The 16874-nt window shown below is 35.2% G+C and overlaps 2 protein-coding genes across 2 annotated transcripts; one reads left to right on the top strand and one right to left on the bottom strand.

Annotated features, from left to right (window-relative positions):
- Positions 1 to 9: 9 nt before the first annotated feature.
- On the bottom strand, positions 10 to 9831 carry LOC110698232 (phosphatase IMPL1, chloroplastic-like). The gene is made up of 10 exons (XM_021875633.1): positions 9404 to 9831; positions 8510 to 8577; positions 7594 to 7727; positions 3422 to 3510; positions 2963 to 3020; positions 2832 to 2884; positions 2369 to 2467; positions 2172 to 2285; positions 420 to 521; positions 10 to 300 (listed from the first exon to the last, which is right to left on the bottom strand). The coding sequence occupies exons 1-10, from the start codon at positions 9806 to 9808 to the stop codon at positions 202 to 204; spliced, it is 1221 nt and encodes a 406-aa protein (XP_021731325.1). The 5' UTR covers positions 9809 to 9831; the 3' UTR covers positions 10 to 201.
- Positions 9832 to 11989: 2158 nt separating this feature from the next.
- LOC110698211 (protein CHAPERONE-LIKE PROTEIN OF POR1, chloroplastic-like) lies at positions 11990 to 16467 on the top strand. Its single transcript, XM_021875613.1, has 5 exons — positions 11990 to 12215; positions 12294 to 12379; positions 13021 to 13403; positions 15982 to 16058; positions 16158 to 16467. Exons 1-5 carry the CDS (start codon positions 12157 to 12159, stop codon positions 16306 to 16308), a joined length of 756 nt encoding a protein of 251 aa, XP_021731305.1. The 5' UTR covers positions 11990 to 12156; the 3' UTR covers positions 16309 to 16467.
- The last annotated feature ends 407 nt before the right edge of the window (positions 16468 to 16874 follow it).

The following is a 16874-nucleotide window of genomic DNA, read 5'->3' as shown; positions in this document are numbered from 1 at the left end:
GTTGTTTTACAAAAAGGAAAACTCAAATTAATTTCTCTGATCAGTATGTGTCCAATATCTTAGTTTAACAACAATATTAGCTTAAAATATCGAAACAAAAGAATTGGCAAACCTATAGCCTAGTATAACAAAAACAGAAGGTACATCAAATTTTGTGTGCTTTCATGAGACGGGAAAACCAATATACAAGTATGCCGATGTTCAAAGATCTGTGCAATAATTCTCAGGCTTAAACCACCAAGATAAGTCAATGCCTTTGTCTTTTAGAGTCTCTGTTGCTGGGCCGATCCTCTCCAAAAGCTGCACTTGCACAAACATCCAACTAATCAATACATGCACCTCAACTACGAGTATACACTTAGGGGAAAAAAAAAATTATACTTCTAAGGCACAATTTTGTTGTACTAATAATAACCAACCTTTGAATGTAGCACGCCATTGGAAACAATAACAGATCTATCATATACGCAAAATTTCCCCCCATCCATGCGTGTAACAGCACCACCAGCTTCCTCGACAATCTGCATAGAAAGAAAACTGTAAGATGAGATAGAATTCTCAATTCAAGAAAACCACAAGCTCGTTTATAAGCAGGCTTTCATCAAAAGTATAGACATGCTATGAAAAATCAAGTCAGAAACAAGGCATAAACAAGACATCTAAGCAATCTAACTTGAGGCTTATCAATGAACATGTAACTAGAGGACAAGATAAAACAATAATACCATTCTATAACATTACAAAAACTGCTTGACACCACATTCACCATGATTTGATTTAAATTATAGGCATAATTGCACAAATGCATGCACACACATGCAAGGGTTTGAGCAGACATATCATTCTCCAAATTGTATATATAATTTTGGCATTTTCCTTCTAAACTGTTTTTCTTTTACCAATGTCTTATTTTATTACTTACCAGTTACCTTGACAATCATCTACCCTATCCAACCGATCTCTCCTTATCCACACTCAAGCTAGGGATATTGTTAGAATTTCAAGTATTAAAGCAAACTTCATAAAAAAAAGACCACAACTAAAATGATGTTTTTTGGAGCTTCAGGAACCTGATCTTACTGAGGAAAAAGGGAAAATCATTGTATAAGAAGGCAAATAAAACAAGGCAGAATATTACCCAGCTTCACATCCATTTGGTATAGGAAGATTAAAAATACTAACTGGGAAACTGCAGCTCCCCAATACATCACGTATGAAATGATTATTGAAGACCCTGCTTAAGGAGGGGTTAGGAGCACGAGATCCATGCAGCACTATGTACATTATTATTCTACTAAAAAAGAATTCAGCCAAAAGTTCTACTAGTTACAGGAAATGTACATGGAAAACCCTTGAAATTAGCACTTGGCAAGCTCGTTATCGGCATTTTAAGAGTGAACTAAAAATCCTAAAGTTTTGAGATACCTAATTGGACAGGAAGAATTTCAAAAATTCAAAGAAAGCGCCATATAATGCTCTTTAAAGCTTGTATTTGACATAATAGTAAACACATCAGGCCCACATTTATGCTATCATTTAACAAAAGTGAGAAAGCAATTAGATACTGTAATGCTAAGGTAAATCAAACGGCCAGAATAATGGAATAATAAAAACCAGTTTGAACATCATACAGAACTTAATTTGAAAATATGAGTCAATATACCTACTAGTAACTATAAAGTGGGATAAGAAACGGTCATAGTATTCGCAAAGCACAAAAGTGCCTGAACTAGGATTATTTACAAGATCGTTCCTAAGCTGCTTTTGTCATTCCTCTGAACAAGATCATGGAAATCAATCATGTTTTGAAAAGATGCCAATTTGAAAACATATGGATATAATTTTGCTAATTTATTCCTACTTGGGAAGCTTCCAGTGCACACAGTGCATCTGCAATCTAAATCTTTTCCGTTTACTGAAACATTTGGATAACTGAGTTCCTTGTGTATCATGGCACCATCAGGCACTTTAAGGATTACGCATCATCAACGATTAAAAAAGAAAGGATTAAGAAAAATTCAGGCATCATAGTTCATACCAAGGTCAGGTTTAAAATCTTTTTTATCATAAAAATAATAAAAAAAAATCATAGTCCCACCAATATTTTATTGTTATCTTAGATGCTAGCTTCTGAGCGAATGAAAGAGGATAAAGAAGTAGAGCCATATTACCAAAACACCAGCAGCCATATCCCATGGCTTTAAACGGTACTCCCAGTATGCATCAGCAATTCCTATAGCTACATGGCACATGTCCACTGCTGCAGCACCAAGCCTCCTCACACCCTACCCGCTAAAGAGGAAACCTCAGTCATAGTTCATATCAAAGAGGTTAAGTGCATCATCATAAAACAAACAAGTCATCATACCCGACTAACATCTGTAAATTCCTTGAATAAATTAATATTTGTAGTCCATGCATCATCATGTTCATAGCCAAAGCCAGTCACAAGAAGAGATCGCTCCACCTACACAAATGCAAACGTTGCAAGCTCATTTCAGAAGTTTAAAGGAGATTTATAAGACTTGAAGATGACAAGAAAATCTCAATTACTAGTCTCAATTAATAGACATAAAAGAGATGAACGCATCTAGACAGATGATACAGAGTTGTGAACTATTTTGTATACAGCTTCAATACTTAAGCCTAGGACTACAGCAGGAAAAAGGACATTAACACACGAGAAATTGTCAGCCTTTTGCATCTAATCCCTAAACAAGTTGATTCAGCTAAATGATTTAAGTATGTACTGTAATGACTTTCCAAATTATACATTCCAGTTGACGAGTATATCTATACTAACAGAAATCCAACTATGAATCAGCACCTACCAGATCGGTTGCACTAACTTGAATTTGTTGCCCATTGCAAAATGCTCCCCCACCTAACAGATAAATTATAGATGTGGTAATTATGCAAAAAGAAGGGAGCTGTAGGAAATCCATTCAGTAAGACTTCTGACCAGCAGTAGCTGTAAATGTGCGAGTATTCCAACAAAAAGCTCCACCAACAAATTCAACCTGCAAAGTAGAAACAAATACTTATTAAATGCCAAAGAAAAAATTAGACTATTCATTCTAACTAGGTCAATTTCTACCATATAGGTTGATCAATGACACTTTTTTTTATTTTTTTAAAAAATTCTAGATAAAAAGCTGATAAAAGAAAAGGAGCCAGAGTTAAGGACCTTAAATCCAATAGAAATTTTAATATATTGCTTTCTTATTTTTATTTTACCAAAAAGAATACCTAATCATCAGGCAATCCCCATCTTCAATAACAAAATCTGATGTGAAACACTTGCAATATATGGTTTAGGTTGAAATCCCCCTTCCCACCAAAAACACTTCCATAACTATACACATAAGCCAATCAAAATTTAATTAGTTAAAAGAAATATCAAAAAAAAGGATTTACTTACCACAGCAGCAGCTGCTGGTTTCCCTCGGAACAGAACACCCACAGAAACTGCAAAGCTAGGATAACCATGAGCAAAATTTGTGGTTCCATCTGCAGATGAGATTGAATTTACATGAGTAACAAAACGATAAGGGGAGCAGTGGACACTGCTCAAATTCAGAAACGCCAACTATAAAGTAGATTAAAAACAGCATGTTTCATCAAGACTCAGAGGCAGACACACAGACGAATAACCCTTTACACGATCAAACAAGTGAATAGAAAACAAGGCAGATACACATGTAAGAGGCAAGCCTAGCATGACTCATGAGTTGCATGGACCAAATAATTATCCAAGATACCATTGATGCTAAAGGTGTTTGAAAACTTCCATGTGTGTGTAGAGAACAATTGTCCCCCATCAGAAGAGTGATAGGAAGGTGACTAGTTAAAAAGTTTGTAGGCTACTCCTCCTATTGCCATAAGGATGGAACCTTACAGAGTCGACCCTTACCCAAAGCAGGGTGTGCAACTGCACAGGGCCCATGGCCCAAATTTTGCTCAACAAATTCAACCTCAACTAGAACAAAATCTAAAACAACCCAAGATTCTGCATGGAAAGCAAACAACCAACTTGGGCTCCTCCAGAAGTGGCTTGCCACGTCACAGTGTAAAAATATATGTGTACAAGACTCATTGGCAGCTCAACAAAGCATACAAATATCTAATTACAGTCTGCCTTCACTTTTGATGCACATCATTAGTCTTTATCCTAACCAACGCCAAAATCAACACAAAAGAGGAATCCTCACCTTCCAAATAGAGTTTGCTACAGGAAAAGCCGGAAATTATCTACAAGTTATAGACCATGTCACCCATCCACACCCTAGAATCCGTCACTACTGCCAATTGAAACATCCACTAAGGAAGAAAGCTCCTTGCATTTCTTATCACGTAGTGGCCTTTGGATATGTAAATCCCAAGCAGTATCACAATAATAAGTGGTAGGCACCAAAGTTCTCAAAACAGCCACCCAATTTGCTCATCCCTATCCCTCTTCCCAACACTACTATCTAGAACATAATACTAAGGATACGGGCTAGTTAAAAGAGTGCTAACAAAATCTAAGTAACATACTACATTCCTGTACGGGCTGTACCATTCCAAGTACATTAACAGACAAGCTGAAGCAAAAAGGAAACTGAAAGGAAAAACAAAGAGAAGCTAAATAAGGCTTAATGAAAACATTTGATTCCATATTTTGACAAAATCCTCAAATCCCCTTTCCTAATAGCCATCCAATAATCCAAACTCTAATATTGGTCCATCAAAAGCAACTTATTTGAACCTCAAACCAATGCGTTGCATCTTCAGCAACCACTACAAAGGGAAATAGGCCATCTACAATCATTTTTAATGCAAACTTGACACCTTATAACAGATTACATAAACTTTGAATGATCCTACTTCTACTGGAAAAATGTGTGCTTTTTTTTTTTTTTTTTTTTTGGTCTCCTTTTCCCTCCTTTCATACATGGATAAACCCTATTGGTGTGTTTTATGATATTTCAATATTACTTATACAAAAACTAAAATAATAAAAGGCACAATGGTGACTAGATGCCTGTAATACCGTTAAAGAACTTACGAGACAAAGATGGATTCTCAGATAATAATCTTTTAACATTAAAAACAGGTTTAAAAAAACATTGAACAAAAACAAAAAATTAAAGTTTCTTCCTCACTAACTTTTCTTCCTAATGTCTCCCATGAGTCTCATTCCTTGAAATCAAAACCGCAACCAAATGAGGTAGTCAACTAATAAAATGGAACACATATATTGCCAGCTATAAACAAAGAACAATGAGTTGAGACCATAGCAAAGTGGAAAAAGATGGAGATCTATGAAGAGTACAATTCTACGACAAAATATAAAGAAGATTAAGTAAAAAAAGTTATTTTAAAAAAGAGAAGAGTAGTTGAGGAAGTAATGGTTTATTTTTCACGTCATTCAATAAGTATACTACGTGAACCTGTGAGTGAAATCTCAAATTCTCATATAACAAGACACAACATGTTAATATAATAGAGACATTAACGATGTTATTGATTATAGGGGTCAAGTTTGTGTCCTTTTTTTTTATCCAATGGTGGTTTGTCAAGTTTGCGTCAATGCCTCAATGACTTGCAAACAACTAAAATTTCAAATTATTTGAGAAATGTTATCACAAAAGAAAAGCTACTTTTTCTCCATCAACTTGTGCATAATTGCCCACCGAATCCCATGCCAAGTTGCCAACAGTAATGAACTTCTAAAAAGGAGATAAAAGAATGAAGTTGTCAATTTACAATAAGATTATTGGTTAGCTTTACTCTCTATCTTGAAAAACACTCCTTCTTCCAATTAACTATACAAGCTAAGAGACACACGCGATACGTGCGTGTGCAATATACAAAATCTATCATGCTCGATTCTCTTTTTTTTTTTTCCGAAATGTTACCCTCCTTATTCTAATAAAATAATAAAAAAAAAATAATAAAATAAAAAAATAGTGGGTTTAAAAATTGTTGATTAAATAAAAAAAATATATTACTTATTATGTTGAAGAAGTCATGGAGGCTAAATAAAGGATATGACTTCTCTCAAAAAAATGATGGTAGTTTTTCTTTTAAAAAAATAAGGAAAATATTTTATTTATTTTCCTTTTTTTTTTTAAAGGATGGTAGTTTTTTTTCTAATAAAAATGATGAAAATGAGAGGGATATTTTGAGAAAGTTAAGTTTACCCCATAATATGCTATGGCGTATAATCTAACATGGAGATCAGTCGATTCGAGGATACAACTAAATCTGTCAAAAACTGACCCGACGCAACCCAACCCGACGACCATCCAATCAATTTATAAAAAAGCAAGGCGCAATGAAGCGATGAAGATCCTACTGCGCCTAGGCGGGCCCAAGGCACGCTTCAATGCGCCTCTTTGAAGTGAGGCGCACAACATAAAACAGTTAAAAGAAATTTACTTATGTGCACTTCATAAGCCTTGCCTAGAGCAAAAAAGGCGTTCTGCCCTAATCGCCTAGCGCCTTATACAGTGCATCCGATAATAGCTAAAGTGACACGAAAGCGCCTCAGCGACTTCTGCACTGCATCCAGTAATAGCTAAAGTGACACGAAAAACTTTTTACACATTTGATACACATCACACATATGTACACGCGAACTTTGCATAAGCCATGGTATGACCCGAATGGATTAGGTTTAATCCATGACCCCACATCCAATTTGACAGCTCTACATACTAAAAGAAATTACAACACAAAGACTATCTCACAGCTCAACAGCCCTATACACCTCAAGACCATATTCCTGGCTTAAAAGTCAAACCATTAAAATAAAACTACCAAATAATAAGCAATAACTACCTAAACAACTCTCAGACTCATTACTCCATACATAGTGATAACACATTTAACCATGTTTAAATTTAAAAGAAAGTATTGAAGGGTGACAGGAATCATACAATTATTGGGTGGGGGGGGGGGGTGTTAATTGTTAAGACCTGACTGAAATTCATTATACCCAAACTAAGGCGTAAAATATTATTCTACCAGGAGATCAGTAAATTTATCATCTACATATGATTGGGATCTAAAACTTTAATATGCTCCCTAATTATTTTACATAATAGCTTATCTCTGTAATAATTTTGACAATAGATATTTCCCCTAAATAACTGGTTTCATTCAAAACATGATACTTATGAAATCTTGAAGATATAGGGATAGGACATGAGGAAACCATAAGGTGCTATGTATAAGGCCTGAAAGTGGCAGAAAAGATGCTTAACAACTTGCATAATGAAGCAAATGATAAAGCTAGACCTCCTTTCCATGGTTCCACCCAATGTTGAAGTGTATGGCAGGGGTTAATGTAGGAGGAGAGAATGGAAAATTAAAGGAGGGATAGGGATAATATGATGGAAATTCTTTTGGCATCTAGAATAGCAAGCACAAGCAGTCTACTTTGACAAGTAGCAGTAATCTGAAGTTCTGCACACCCTGGTTAAAATAAAATAACACAATTTTCTAAGGACCTGAAAGAGAACTCCAAGACCAAGCGTGTAAAGGAGAGCAGAGAAAATAGACACAAGACATGAACATAAATTGCAATAGCAAAAAGGGAGAAAGAACCTAGAGGATCAATGCACCAAAGGTAATCGGAAGAAGCATCTCCAATAATTCCTCCCTCTTCACCAAGAATTAGGTGATCTTTGAAGTTTTCCTTCACAACTTCCAAAATAGCAGCCTCACTCATTTTGTCTGTTCTGTACAGAAAACCATATGATGATAAATTTCTAGTCCTTCAAATTAATGAAATAAAGTAAATAAATGGAGTGCCAAGAAGATTCAGAATTTAAATGAGCACGTATTCAAGAATTGGAAGTAATACATTAATTGATTAAAGACTACATATACACGGAGAATGATTAAACTCCAGAAATCATCTCTTTAGGGTACATTCTTCTAAATTAAAACTTGATGAAATTAAACTGAACAAAATTGAATATTTGTCAAAGAAACTAGTGTACATGAAGGTGCTATAAGAAGGAGAGGTATGATTAGTCAAGATACAGACAGACACCATTTAATCAAGCAAATCATTCACAAAGACGTTCATGGACATGATAAGATACTATTTAATGGGGCAATGTAAAAAGTGGAGTGAGAAGGGGATCGAATACTCCCAAACGAACAGGGAAAATTAATTCAAAATAAAAAAATTTAATCTACTTGTATTTGACAAGTGAAGGCCAATCTTCTCTTGGTTCCGAGAATTCTCTATGTCAGTCAATGACTATATTTCCCTTTAGTATATACTCAGTCTACATAGCATTCAAGCCGGCTCCTCCTGAATACCAGCAGCACATAGCATGCGTGCATACATCGGCACAAGTTTCTGGTATCACACCCTAAATCTGTAAGGTCTCCATTAGTTGACAGATTTTTACGAAGTTACTTAGTTACACATGAAAAGAATGGATGATGAATACAATGAGTAGCAGATACAGATCATCAAAGAAGATAATAATAATTAGGGATCCATTACTCGGTCACCAGGTCAGTAAGTCCTTTATAGGAAATTTTCCGCGGCTTGTTAACAGCTTCCATGACTACCTGAAAGAAAAAAACAAATACCCTAATTAGTTGAGAATTAAAAGGCTACCCACTACTAAGATCATTAGCAGCTTGAGAGCTACATACACCAAAAATGCTATCAAGGAAGGCTTGATAATTCATTAATGCAGAAAAGTGTTAAGCACGACCAAGTAAAGAAACAAAATATTGGAGATCTTTCTTTATTTGACATTTGGAAATAGGTGGTTTTCCTGTAAGCAACATTTGATTAGTTTACATAACATTCTAGAATATCCAACTTATATGTGTTTTACTTGTGATAGATAAAGAACACCATTACCAAAACCAATACTCAAGGCGCCGTACAATTCCACAACACACGAGTTCTAGCTCTCATAATTTACAGAAGTCTCTCAAACAACCACAAACTTCAGCGTAGTGCTGATTAATTAAAATACAAAGCACTTGTACAATGGGGATTATTAGAATAAAGCTGTTTGTTTTGAGGACTCCCCCACTCAAAGACATAAACCTCATATACTCATTCTAGTGCACCCTGATTAAATTCAGCTCCTAATCAAATGCGACCTAGAAGGTACTTGTATTAATCAGTAGAGGACAGTAATTCATCAAAAAAAAAAAAAAAACCGACTCGAATGAAATGTGTCCTATTATTTAGTGACTAGGGACTAACTAACAAGAGCAGAAACTGCACATTGGGAAATTTCAACCTGGATATTCTGTGAGAGCAAATGAGCAAACCACAAAATGTTCAAAGCTAATAGCTCACAATTTGCAACATACATGAAATTATCAAGCAACATAAATCAAAAGAAATTAAGAATTCTGGGTTTAGAGTAAGAACCTCAGCGCCAGTTTTGGCAGCTTTTTCAACAACCCCAAGAAGTTGATTAGCAGGAATTGGACCAATTGATTGAGCACCCACTTTAGGGTATTGGGTCCCAGACAAAACAGCTCTGGTATTAAGTGATACTCTTGATGAACATGAAGAAAATGATGGTATTGGCTTCAATGAAATTTCCTTGCCAAAAATCCCATGTTTTAAAGATATTGAATTTCCCAGAAAACAACCAGAAGATTGATGGGTTTTTTGATTGAAAGTTCGAATTGGAGAGGGTAGTTGATTAAATTTTAAGGGAGAAGATGAGAGTAAGCACTTCCCCATCTTTTTGGATGATGAAGTGATGCAATAATGCGTGGGTTTTTGTATATCAATGAAACATTTCTCTTTTGTTTGTTGGCCATTCATTCATTTTGGAAGTAGTAATATAATGATGAATACTTACATTTTTTTTACATCTAATTGTGGAGTTTAACCCTAACGGGTCGTTTGGCGAGTGGGAATGGGAATTTGGAGATTAGATGAAAGGAATGGGATTGGAAATTTAGATTAATTCCCGTGTTTGGCTAGTTTTGAGAATAAGTTGGGAATATATAACAAATTTACTAATATAGCTTTACTATTATTTTTTTTTCTTTTCCTTTCTTATTATTAAGGATAAATTTGTCTTTTTATGGTTAAAATAATTCCCAATTTTAATACTGACCCTCCCGGTATTATTAATTGGGACATAAAATCCCATTCCCACCGAACTCCCTTCTACCAAACTAGGGAGTTTTTGTACATTGGGATAAAAATTCCCATTCCCATCCAAACTCCCTCCTACCAATGCCCCCTAAGTTTTACCAACTTCACCAATTAGGTAGTCAAAGTTTTTTTTTTTTTTTCCTTTTTTCACCGTTTGGTTAACCTCTATTTCCTTTTAGTTAACACGTCTCTTTAGTCACGTTTGCCAATGCAAAAATTCAACCATTAATATCTTAAATTTCCGATAAGCAAAAATTATAAAAAGTTGATATTTGGAAAATATATATCATAACGATTCTAACAAGATCTCACATCACTATATTTTTTATTACAATTAAATCACAAAACACAGTCAAAGGAAAGTGTACGAATAGTGCTAAAGTCAAAACGTGTCAACTAATAAAAAATGGAGGTAGTATATTCACTACTCGTGTTGTTTAATTGCTTACCTTTAGTAGTTCATATTAAATCAGGGGTGGATCCACGGTGGGTTCAACCGGGTTCATTGAACTTACTAATTTTTTTTTTAAAAAAAAAAGTTAAATTTTATATTTGAATGAGTTAGAGCAATGATAATTTTTACCTTGCATGCTTGTATTGGTTGTTTGTAATCGAGGGTTTGATCTTCTAATTAATTCCCAAATGGCCACCTGCAGTGGCACACCATGAGTCCATGAACAAGGGCGTTATGCGTAATTGAAGCCGACAGCAGCTACAACCTGCAAACCTGAAGTGTAACCCATTTGTAATCCAAAATTTAAAGATTTATATTGAATCTTTAATTAACATAGAGCAGAACTCGATTCATCTCCAATCTAGGGTTATTATTGTCATTTTTAGCCCCTAAAAAGGGGTATCATGGTAATTAGATGGTTATAGAGAATAGTGTCATTTAACTCGCAATGGATGACGTTAAATTGAAAGCTTCAACCATAGTTAATTGGTGTTACTAGTAACTCAGCTTCGAAATCAATAAACTCTTTCAATTGGTATTCCATTGTTGATAGCCATTAAATTAATTTCCTATGAACTTCTTGTGTTTAATTTTCATTGTTGTTATTAATTTTCTGCGTTTTTGTTCACATGAGTTTCAAATTTTTTTTCTGTGTTGTGAGTTGCAACCCTATTGATTGAATTTCAAATTAGGACAATTGCTTGCTTGTTTGTAAGCAAATTTTTGTTATGTAACTTAATTCATAATTTAAATATGTTATGTTTAGACTTTATACCCTATTATTTTCCTAATTTTTTACGCACCAATATGATGTAAGAAATAAAGTTTATTAGGGACAATACAAGCAATTATAGGTATATCACACATTTAAAAAAAAAATGGTATTCGGGTCATTTGGAGGTCCGAATAAACGGACCGAATTCATATCCTAAAATTACGAGTCGAATCGGACTCGAATTTTTCGGATTCGGATCCGAGTCCAGGGTCCATTTACTAAATGGATCGGATTTGATTTAGCCGCATCCGATCCAAATTCGATTCGTTGCCATTCCTACTTGTAAGTGGTAGAAAGAAAGGGTGTTGACTGTCTTGCACCACATGACTTGTACAATGGTTGTAGGTGATTTTTTTTTTTTTTCCATGATTGGTCTCAGATTGAACCATTCACTTAGACCCCGTTTGGTTTAATTTCACTTTTACTTTTCTTGTTAGAACCAAACATAAAAACTTTCTTACAATTGTGATTTTCCTTGTAAATATGTTTCCATAAAACTAATTTTTTATTAAAAGAATTTTACATCAAATCAAACGGAACCTCGGTGGCAAACCCGCCCCATAATCGCTACAATATCCATAAGTCCAAGAGATTACGAGAAATTACAAGTTTATAAACTCAAAAAGATTACAATCCACTTTCTCTTTCTTTCTCTCTTCTCCAACACAACCACCCAAAACGCTTTCTCTCTCATCAGCTATCAGCTCTCAGCAGCCTCTCCCATGGTGTTTTTCTGACCCACCTTCATCTTCTCGGCAACTTCCATTTTTCAACTCAAACATGGTTGCTGCTTTGCTTGCTAACCCTAATTTGTCCACTCCTTTCCTCGGTCACAAAGTGTAATTCTCTTATCCTTTACGAATTTCAATTCTTTGCCTTAATATTATTACCGATTTTTTTGTGTGATTTTTGTGCAGTTCTTTGCGCCAGAATACAAGGAATTTAGCGACGCATGGAGTAAATTTAAGGTTGCCTAGATGTGCTGTTGATGCGCCTTATGGAGGTACTAATTCTACATTAGAGTTTGAATTTTATTAATTTTTGGTGAATTTTGTTGATTTTCTTTATTGTGGTGTGATTATTGATTTGAAGCGTGATTGAGTGTGAAAGGAATTATTGGTTACTTCTAGAATTGATAATGCTTCAAGATAAAGGAAACTACTCCGTATAAAAGAGTTGGATGTTGAATTCGATGATTGTTTTTTGTGAGAATAGATTATTTGCTGATATGCTTTTGTGAAATCTTGATTTTTTTTTTTTTTTTTTTGGGTTTTGGGTGTGTCATGTGTGGTATTAGTTGGTTTGATACTCCAAGTTTTGGGTTTTGAAATTGGTGATTTTAACCTAGTACCATGAGATGGGAGTTCATGGCTGTTTTTGGAACATGCCGAAAGATGAAATAGAAGAGCTTGAATATAGAAGAGTTTAGTTTATGTTAGCCATTTTATCTTAGGAAGAGTGAATACATTATTTGATATCAAATGATGCCATCAAATAGACATATATGTTACTCTAGTTTTGGTGAGTTGATGGTTGTGTCGTATGGAATTAGGCGTTTGTGGAAAGGGTGTGTTTTGTTTTGTACTTTGTATCCACAGCTTTTGTTGCTGTGACTGTTAAAGTAATTTCTTTCATTTATTATAGGAAATGCACCAAAGTTTCCAAGGCTGAATGTCTGGGATCCTTACAAGCGCCTTGGCATAAGTCCATATGCTGCTGAGGATGAAATCTGGAGCTCTCGCAATTTTCTTACACAGCAATATGCTGGAGATGAGAGAAGTGTGGAGTCTATTGAAGCTGCCTTTGAGAAGCTTCTTATGAGAAGCTTTTCGGAGAGGAAGAAAACAAAGATCAACTTGAAGACAAGGTTGAAGAAGAAAGTCGAGGAGTCTCCTCCTTGGGTGAAGAGTTTGCTCAATTTTGTTGAGCTTCCCGCAACTGTCATTATTCTTAGAAGATTGTTTTTGTTTGCATTCATGGCTGGCTGGAGTATAATGAATTCTGCTGAAGGTGGACCAGCTTTTCAGGTATGTCATGCATCTGTTTATTATTTTTGTGACTTTTTTTTTTTTTTAATTGTACCCTGGGACCTTGTTTGATCTGGAATTTCACTGGTCTGGAAGAGTCAGATAGTTTTATGGGACACTGATTATATAGATGTAGGAAATTTGTTGGTTCTGGGTGGGATAACAATGAGAAGATTCTTTGGTGGAATGTGTATCCAGCAATCAAAATCTGTTCTAGTTGTAGGAATTAACCGGCTTATGAATAATCTCATCAATCTAGTTTGATAATATTGTTTTATTTTGGGCTTTGGTTCAAGACTTCAAGCTATGTGGATGAGGCCTTTGTGAAAGCTCTGATGTTGGTTTAAGTATGTGATTTTCATGTTATTTGGTATAGATAAACTTCTTATAAGGAGTAGTGGCCCTTTTGTTCCTTTTTTTTTTTTCCGGTTTTGTTTGGGATAGGGTTGTTCATTGCATATTCAATAATAGGTGAATAATGGCCTGGAGATTAGGAGTCCTTTAGACGTTAGGATGTACTTTGTACACCTCAAAAGAGAAATAGGGGCTGACTTACTGAAATGTGTAGCCTCTTCGCAATAAATTTACGTGAATATCTCATAGCAGACAACATTTCATCAAGTGATGTATTTCATCCATTGATTTTGCACAAGGATTAGAAAAAAGGGATCTAAAAACCAGAAGATGCTGAACCCTGGCTTTGATGTTTTGACTAGAGTAAACAAGGATCAAGCAAAATTAATAGACTTAAAATTGAAACAACAATCAGATTAAAAACCATCCGTGTAAACTCCAAAAATTAATCGAGAAAACTGTGCTCATTCAAATTAGATTAGTTAATATACTTGAATTCAGTCTGGTAATAACGCACTCACCTGATTTACGCCCTTGTGCCCTTCAGCTGTTGTATCTCGAAGTTACACAATTAATAATTTGTGTTAGCTCTTGATTCTTAAATTTTTTGCTACTTTGTTTAGTTCAGCAACTTAATTGATGACCTACATTTGCCTATTCCGTCTGAACTCATTGAGCAATCAATGCTCTGTTAATACTCCCTGGAATGATGTATACACTTAACCAGTGATAATCTGTGTCAATTACATCAATGCGGAGAACATAGGCCCTCAAGAAACTTTTGACAGATTGAACCCTTTCAGGTATGTTTTTAGACTTGTTACCATAGCCCACTATCCCCTAGTAATTTTGTAAGTTAACAGATTTTGAAGTGAGGAAACAGTACAATTTTTTTTATCAAAGGCATTGATAAAGGTATCAGGTACAATAATGTGTAACAGTGTAGCCATTTGACAATCTTGTCCTGAGATATCTATACTTTTTCACTCTTAGCGAGTTAGCAATATCTATATATGATCCATTTTGCCAAAGGATGGAGGTTGAAGGCAATAAAGAAATGGGCAATCCACTAAGAAAACTACCATATGCATCAGAACTTTGAGATGTTTTATCATGTCACGGCATGATGGGTACATAGACCTTCGGCTCTAAACTTGTGGAAATCTCTCCTAATGTGGACTGTAATGCAATTAGTAAGACTCACAAAGTATAGTGATAGCTTTGTTTGTCGAAAGCGATAGTTGCAACTTGTAGAGGCATACATTTTGTTGTCACAGATGGTTAACATGTGTACTTTCTGAATACCCCACTGGTTGGAGTTAATTTTCTCACCAGTAGTTTACTCTGTTACAGCCTTCTCAACTATATGACGCACTTATTTAAAATGATCTTGGAATTGAAATTCATGCTCATGAATCATGCGGTTCATGCCTTTTGTTTTCCATCTCAAACTTTTTGCTATCCAATATCCCCTAAGATTTCACAGCTCACTTAGCTAAGAGGCCTTTGCTGTGCAATGTCACGGATAAAATAGGCTTGCCTTTTGTATTTTCTTCTCTATAATGTCATCCCTCCTATCCTATCAGGTACTCCATCCACCTTTCCCTTGAGGAATACTGGATTTGGATTGTTTGCACACTATTTTATCGACTCTAGTTCCTGCTGGTGAAGTTTTATGGCCTTGTTATGCTCCCTTTTTAGCCACCAGTGACTCAAATAATCTAAACTACTGTTCAACATAACCTGTTTTGAGCTCTCTGTACCAATTCGTGAATTCTGTATAACATATCCTCATCATTTTTATTTTTTATTTTATTTTGGAGAAAGTCGTCATCATTTGGCATATATTCTAAGATGTAAAGTCTTTTTAATAGCAGCAGTGTTGAACTTGATTATTGCTGAGTAGCTGAAGATGGGGAGAGGGGCTGTTTTCCCAGACCCAGGGGAGGGTAGAAAGAGGAGCTGTATCCTGTGGGAGCATCTGTTGATCATTGCACTTATTTGGGCTGTTTGATTTTTACAATATGTAAATTTGAACTGCTAATGTCTGTATTTAGTTATAGAAGGATTTCTTTTCCAACCTAGTGGAAGTTTGAATTTTTTTACAGTTTCACTCCAGATCATCTATACTATTCCTATATAGTTTAGCATAATTTCTAAAAATCTAAAACTACGAGGAACGAAGTATTGTTTTTGTTTAAACAATAAAAACTTGATGATGCAGGTGGCTATCTCTCTGGGAGCTTGCATATACTTCCTAAATGACAAGACAAAGAGCTTAGGGAGGTCTGCTATTATTGGGTAAGTTGACCAAATTTGCAACTGCTCATGCTAGTGTGAAGCCGATTTATGTTCAGCCTCCTTTTTCTTTTGGTGACCCACTATTCTTCTTTCTGACAGATTTGGGTCCCTTGTGGCTGGTTGGATTTGTGGTTCTTGTGTGGGTCCGATGGTACCAGCAGCTATATTACCACCGACTTGGTCTCTAGAACTCCTTACTTCTTTGCCAGTGTTTCTTTCTTTGTTCCTTGGTTGTACCTTTCTTAAGTAAAACATATTAGTATGTTCCTCAAATTTTCACAAGAGCTGATGTAAGTCATGTTTCATAAATAGGTGCTATTCATTTGTTTGACAAGTTACAGGTCTATCAATCTAGAATTTGTAGCCCAATTCTGTCTTGTTTATTTAAACTTTTCTTAGTGATTTCTTATGATGAGCATGGTGTAGGGATAATGAGGTGGGGTGGCTGGCTGGGTGCAATCGTGCAACAGATAATTCCGTCATATCTAAAACCCCGTCTAAATGATTTTTATTCAATTGCTTCTTATCTCCTGTATAACTGCGACAAGTACAATTGTGAATTATCAGGTCGTATTGGACATTCAACCATATAGCTCTTTTAACTTTTCCTGAATTCTCATTGTAATGAATATTATGCTAACCCAATTATTAGGTGTGCAAATATTAACCAATTGAATTACTATGTATGCCATTTTTTTAGAAATGATTTCATATTTGCAAAACTGAAATGTATGCTTGATATGACAGTTGGTCTCTGGTAATCTTAGAATTTGGGGATGAAGGTAATTAAAACACTTAAAACCGCCACATAAGAAT

Source organism: Chenopodium quinoa, unplaced genomic scaffold (assembly GCF_001683475.1).
Source record: "Chenopodium quinoa cultivar QQ74 unplaced genomic scaffold, ASM168347v1, whole genome shotgun sequence".
Taxonomy (NCBI): domain Eukaryota; kingdom Viridiplantae; phylum Streptophyta; class Magnoliopsida; order Caryophyllales; family Amaranthaceae; genus Chenopodium; species Chenopodium quinoa.
This window is presented reverse-complemented; position numbering and strand designations above follow the sequence as displayed.